Source organism: Lupinus angustifolius, chromosome LG18, assembly GCF_001865875.1.
Source record: "Lupinus angustifolius cultivar Tanjil chromosome LG18, LupAngTanjil_v1.0, whole genome shotgun sequence".
NCBI lineage: Eukaryota > Viridiplantae > Streptophyta > Magnoliopsida > Fabales > Fabaceae > Lupinus > Lupinus angustifolius.
The window spans coordinates 12,446,444-12,452,971 of NC_032026.1; the positions used below are offsets into that span (position 1 = coordinate 12,446,444).

General features: G+C 35.5%; 1 protein-coding gene across 1 annotated transcript; it reads right to left on the bottom strand.

Moving 5' to 3' along the window:
• Positions 455-1,602, bottom strand: LOC109332560 (ethylene-responsive transcription factor ESR1-like). The gene has a single exon (XM_019567539.1). The coding sequence runs from the start codon at positions 1,577-1,579 to the stop codon at positions 455-457; it is 1,125 nt and encodes a 374-aa protein (XP_019423084.1). The 5' UTR covers positions 1,580-1,602.

Here is a 6,528-nt window from a genome sequence, read left to right on the forward strand (position 1 = left end):
AATTGAAACACAAGGCAAAGAATTAACTTTACTCTGAGTATGTCGTTCTCATGAACCCCACCTTTTCATTAACTTTCTACATCTCAGATAACACCAAAGCAAACACAGAAACAAACAAACATACAAACACCAAGCATAAAGTAGTATGAAAAGGGTATTTCGCGTGCTTAACATAAGGCATTAATTGATGGCAATATTAAATTCTATTACTTTTAAGTCATAGTAGCCGCTAGATGCAGAGTACACAGTAAGTTAGATATAGGACAAAGTAACCAAACCCTAAAAACATCAGTTTCTTCGTGAAAGACCAATATCAACAACATGGCTACATAGGACATACATAATTAAGATAGTGATAGATGATAGGTTAAACAACAAGAAGCAAACACTAGACTTGTTACATTTTAACCTATATGCTAAAAGTTTAAACAGACAGATAAATATTATAAATAAACTACGCGTTTTGCATCCTGAGGGCAAAAGCATTGAGAAATTCTGGATACTGAAAAACATCTTCCATGATAGTAGTAGAGTATTCTGTATGATTCATCATGACTTGGTCATTACCAAGAGGAGGTACAGCTTGCACGGCATTAACATTAAACCCATTGTTGAATGTTCCAAATTGCTGCATGGGAAAACCTTGGTGATAATCAAAAGAGGAAACACCACCAAAACCATTGTTCATGGGCATCTCCCTCTTCATCTCTTCATAGCACTGAGTATTGGAAAGGAACAAATTATCAGAACACGCTGGGTTGCAGAAATTACTATCAGCAATTTTCTCAGTAGTCTGGCATTTTTTAGGCTTGGATTTTGGCAAGAACTTATGAACTATATCTTCTAATAATCCAGAGTCAGAAAATTCCAAGTCCTCATTTTCATCATCAGCTTCAGCAGTTTTGTTACCATAACAGTTTTCAACAACACCACAAGTGCTGTTATTAGCATTAACACTTACGCTATTTGCATAAGAGTTAACGTATGGGGTTGAAGAAGAAGTAACATTGTTGTTGTAGTTGGGAAAGTGACGAGCAGAAGAAGAATTGAGCAAGTCACGAAAGAGAAGCATGTTAAGAGAAGAAGAAGAAGGATTTCGCAGGTGTTGGGTAGTTGAAGCAGAACAAGGTGAAATTTTGCTCAAGAGGGTTTGTTGTTGTTGTTGTGGATAAGGGTATTTCGGGAAATTGAAGGGACAAAATTCGGTGGCGGGAGAAGGTGGTGAAGCTGGGTAAACGAAGTTAGTACGAGCTTTAAAGCCACGCATAGCACGGGCAGCGCAATCATAGGCACAGGCCGCTTCCTCCGCCGTGTCAAAGGTGCCAAGCCAACGGCGTTCCTTCGACTGAGGGTCTCTTATCTCTGCTGCGTAACGGCCCCAAGGCCTGCGCCTGACTCCGCGGTACCTCATGGCGCCACCGGAGGAAGCAGCGGCAGAGGAACCGTTCTCTCGCAACGCCCTCTTGTTGGCAGCGGAGGACTTCTTGTTGCGGTGGTTGTCCGTGGTTGTGATGGTGTCTTGTGGGTCGGGTTCTGAAATTGGGGGCATGCCATTGAGAAACCTTAGTGCTTCCTCCATTCGGTAGTTACAGAAATGAAAAGGAAAATGGAAAAAGAAAAAGAGGAACGTTATGAAGAATGAATAAGATAAGGGCTTTTGGATGCTGTGTTTAACTCAGTTTGCTTTGGACTTATTTATAGACTTGTCAAATGTTGGATGGAGTTAGTGTATATTAGAGTTATTGCACACACTCCAACAAGTAAATCGATGTACCAAGTTTTTATTTTCTCCGAGGAGGGATATTGGGAAAGTGATTGTTTCATCGTGCATGCCAAACACATCACCTCAATCGATATGGGTGTAAGTTGGGATGTTAGCGGTTAGTTTGAATAGATTTCTATGTAAAAAATTGAATAAATATCTAATTAACTTATGATCTAGTCTTATTTTATTTTTTACCTTCAAGTCAAATAATATACACTTTAAAACTTATAAATATAACTTAAATATTAATTATAATATACTTTAAGTGACAATTTTATATACATTAATAGTTGTTACAATATTATTTACCTACATTATAAAGATATAATATCACCAACCCACAACTTTATTCCTAATAAAAAAGGGAAAAACTATTGTATAAATTTACAATATTAATATAACAGAGATGGTCGTGACAAACAAGAGGGGAAGGATATTATATCTAAAGTAATATAATGTTTAAATCATTCTTATACTATTTTACAACGAATCAAAAATAATGAAAAATATTAACTCTTATACTATTTGGACATCACCATAATTTACTATATTTTATTTAATTTAATTATATTTATTACTCATTTTTGTTTGAAATATTACACTTATACCCCGCATGTGTATTAGTGTAATTAAGTATATAAATTATGAGTGGTTTGTGTTAGGACTAAACAGGAAATTATGGTTTAAGTAATTTTAGTAAAACTTCATTATATTAGTGTAATTTACTCTTATATTAATAACAAGATATTTTCATCAAAACAAACAAACAATTAGTCTTATTAATAAATTCACATTGATTTATTCTTTCATTATGATTGTATTGTATACGTAGTCTAGTTTGAACCAGTCTCATTCTTAGAGTTTTAATCAAAAATCGACCGAGAGCAATTGATTTTTAAAATATCAATCTAATACATTACAATCACATTTGGTTTTTGTGATTTTCATTTATTTTGGATGGATTTTCAATTTTATTTTTGTACCAATCTAGATGAACCCTCATAGTATAAAGACTTTTCAATTATGTTGGATTGACATTCAAGAAAAGAATTATTTATCCAAAAATATAATTAAGATGTGGTCTTGTTTAATTTGATTAACTTACATTAAGACATTTTGTTCAATCAAAATATTATAAGCACTTAGTTGTGTTAAAATTCAAATGAGTACAAAAATAAAACAGAAAATTAGTTTAAAATATACCTAAACTACGAAAATTGAATATAGTGAGATCGTATTTTATTACAATTATAGCACCAAACCTATTCAAACCAAACCGAATATACAACACTCGAGGGGGATCACGTCTATTTTCTCGACACCATATATTTTCCGTGAAGGGGGCCTTCCGACAACGATGGTGGATTCGCACAGGGTGGCAGCGGAAATCGACAGCTTCAGTGGCGATAGTCAGGATGGCGCTCCCTGGTCACAGCAGAGCACAATGGCATTTCACATAGATGATGCCCGAAGGCGATTCCAAAAAATTCCGGAAGCAGTTAGGAGCAAGGTAAATATGTTTCCAGTTACAAAAAACTTGGATAACTTTGAGTTTTTGAACAATTGTGGTGGACGTGGCCACAATACCCAGCGTGATGCTATTTCTGCGAACATTAAAAAAATTGGCATATCGTCATTGGAAGCGGTCGGGTACTCAGATTTATGAACAACACTGCACTTTTGTGCATGCAATGGCATGAAGTTATGTTATTCTGTTTCTCTTTCATTCAAATTCTACATCTATCGAGCAGGCATGGATATAGGTTTCTTAGATATCTGACTTTTCAAAACAATGTTACTAACCTTTATACTTTGCAAACTTTATGCATACCTATTTAGACGTCAAAATTTTAATTTTGGAATTGAAATCATGATGGGCATCTTTATCATGTTTATAAAAAATATTTTATTCACACCAATTTTTCTATTATATACAATAATATTTTTTGATACGTATGTTTTTATTAATGACAAAAATAACGGAAAAAATAAATTTACATGAACTTCTACAAAACCCACCGAGTGTTTTGGAAAAGATACGTACAGTAAATAGTTAAAGATAACAGTATAATTAGAGTGAGGATCCTCTCTCATAATTGATTAGTGTATATATATTCGAAACATATACAGACATCTAATAAACTAAAGGATCAACTGAAGTTTAAACTAAATGATCATATCATTTGAGAAAGAAGGTATTATAGAAAATAAAGTAGTAGACCCCGAGTGAATAAAATACACACCAAAATGGAGACTTGATTTACATATTTACAAAGAATATATACATACTGTTAGCTTGTAATTCAAAAAGTAGTTTTTGTTAGTTTTTGCAACCTACTATAAATAGACTTGTGTACCCAACTTAACTAACTAGAATTTGCAGAAATAAAAAGTTCATCAATTGCATTGTTTTCATTCCATCCATCTTTTCCCTCGTGCTCCCTTTCTCTTTACATTCTTGATGTTCTAACAAATTGGTATCAAGAGCCACATTCAGAAAAACAAGAACACACTCCCTCTTTCTTTCTTTCTCATTTTCCCTCTCTCACACTCACCTCAGAAACTCGATGGGACAAACAGGCTTCCATGCAAATCTTCCCATCCTCGACAGGAAGAATTGGAACAGATGGCGAATTCAAATGTTAGCAATCATGGGCTTCCAAGAAGTAAATGAGATTGTAGAAGATGGACTTCCAACACTGACAGATTTATCATCAGAGACACAAAGAACTCTGTATAAGGAAAGCAAGAAGAAAGATTGCAAAGCCATGTTCTTGCTACATCAATGTGTTAATGAAGCACATTTTAAAAAGATCTCTGAGGCAAGAACAACAAAATAAGCATGAGAAATTCTTGAGAAAAGCAATGAAGGAGCTAAGCAATTGAAGAAGGTGAGATTACAAACCATGAGGAGGCAAAGAGAGTTGATGCAAATAGAATCCAGTGAGAGAGTTGCACAATTTTTCAACCGAGTCATCAACCACACCAATGCTATGAAAGTTAGTGGTGAGAAGATGGCAGACCAGGTCATAGTGGAGAAGATCCCGAGGACACTTAGCCCCAAATTCGATCATATAGTTGTTGCAATTGAGGAGTCCAAGAACATAGAGGAATTGAAAATTATGGATCTCCAAGGATCTCTAGAGGCTCATGAACAAAACTCATTGAAAGGTCTTTGGAGAAACCTGCTGAATAAGCTCTACAAGCATACACCTCAAGAAGAGGTGGATATGGCAGCAAGAGTGGACTAAGAGGCAGAGGTAGAGGTAGAGGTAGAGAGCAAAGAAAAGGTAACCTTAGATTCACTCAGTCCTCAGATCAAGAAAGGGCTGAATCTGATCAAACAGAACATGCATCAAGAAGGGGTGATGTTGGAACATGGTTTGTTGAAAACCATTAGTGAGAACTTTTGGGTGTGAAATCTAAAAAATTTCCAAGTCCCACATAAAAAATCTTATGTTATAAATAGAGGCATTTTCCCCTCATTATAACTTGCCCCAAGTTGAATGCGCTTTCATTCTACTTTTTCTTTCTCCCTCATATTTTATGTCGATGCATTTCCGTCAAACTTCTTCCATTTCTCCCTCATAGTACAACACATGGCTATCCATACCAATTCTTAGTACCACAGAAAGAAAGGGGGAGAAGTTTGCCAGAAATGCATCGGCAGAAAATATGAGGGAGAAAGAAAAAGTTGAATGAAAGCGCATTCAACTTGGGGCAAGTTATAATAAAGGGAAAATGCTTCTATTTATAACATGAGATTTTTTCCATGTTCTTCATCTCTCGAATGTGGGACTTGAGACTTGTTTTTTTTTTTCAAAACTTTTCTATGTGGGACATGGAAGTTTTTTAGATTTCACACCCAAAAGTTCTCATTAATGATTTTCAACAAACCATGTTCCAACAGGTGAATATCAAAGATGGTAGGGCAACATAAAAAAGGGTTGATAAGAAGAAGCTGAAATGCTTCAATTGTAATAAAATTGGGCATTTCAATAGTGAATGTCAAACAACTTCAAGTCATGGAGAAAATCGAGGTAGGCATAACACTAAGGCTCACTTGGCCAAGAAAGAAAGCACTAAAAGTCTGGATGACGAACCAATGTTGTTGATGATGACCACCAATCATGAGTCAAGCAGTGATGACAAGTGGTATATAGATTCACGATGCTCAAACCACATGACTGGAAATATGAATTGGCTAGCGAATTTTGATGAGAACATAAAAAGCAATATAAGATTTGCAGATAGCAGGCTAATCCAAGCAGAAGGGACTGATGATGTTCTGATTTGTAGAAAACATGGGAAGAATGTAATGATATCTGGTGTGCTTTATGTCCCAAACATGAAAAGTAATTTACTCAGCTTGGGACAATTGGTAGAAAAATGATTCTCTGTTCAGATGCATCATGGTGTTCTGGAAATATTTGATGCTACTAAGAAAAAGGTATTGAAGGTTCCTCTTGCACAAAATAGAACATTCCAAGTCAGTTTAAGAACCATTGAAACTCAGTGTTTATCAGCTACATCATAACGGAAGAGTCTTGGCTATGGTACCTAAGACTAGGTCATCTAAACTTCAGAGATCTGAGTCTATTGAGATCCAAACACATGGTCAAATGACTACCATTAATTCAGGCCCCTAACAAAGTATGTGATAGCTGACAAATAAGCAAACAACCCACGTCATCATTCAGTGCATACACACCTACCAGGGCCAATGAGCTTCTACATTTCATATACTCTGATGTGTGTGGTCC

Coding starts and splice junctions, on each gene's coding strand:
- LOC109332560 (XM_019567539.1), bottom strand. CDS start 1,579: ATGGAGGAAGCACTAAGGTTTCTCAATGGCATGCCCCCAATTTCAGAA.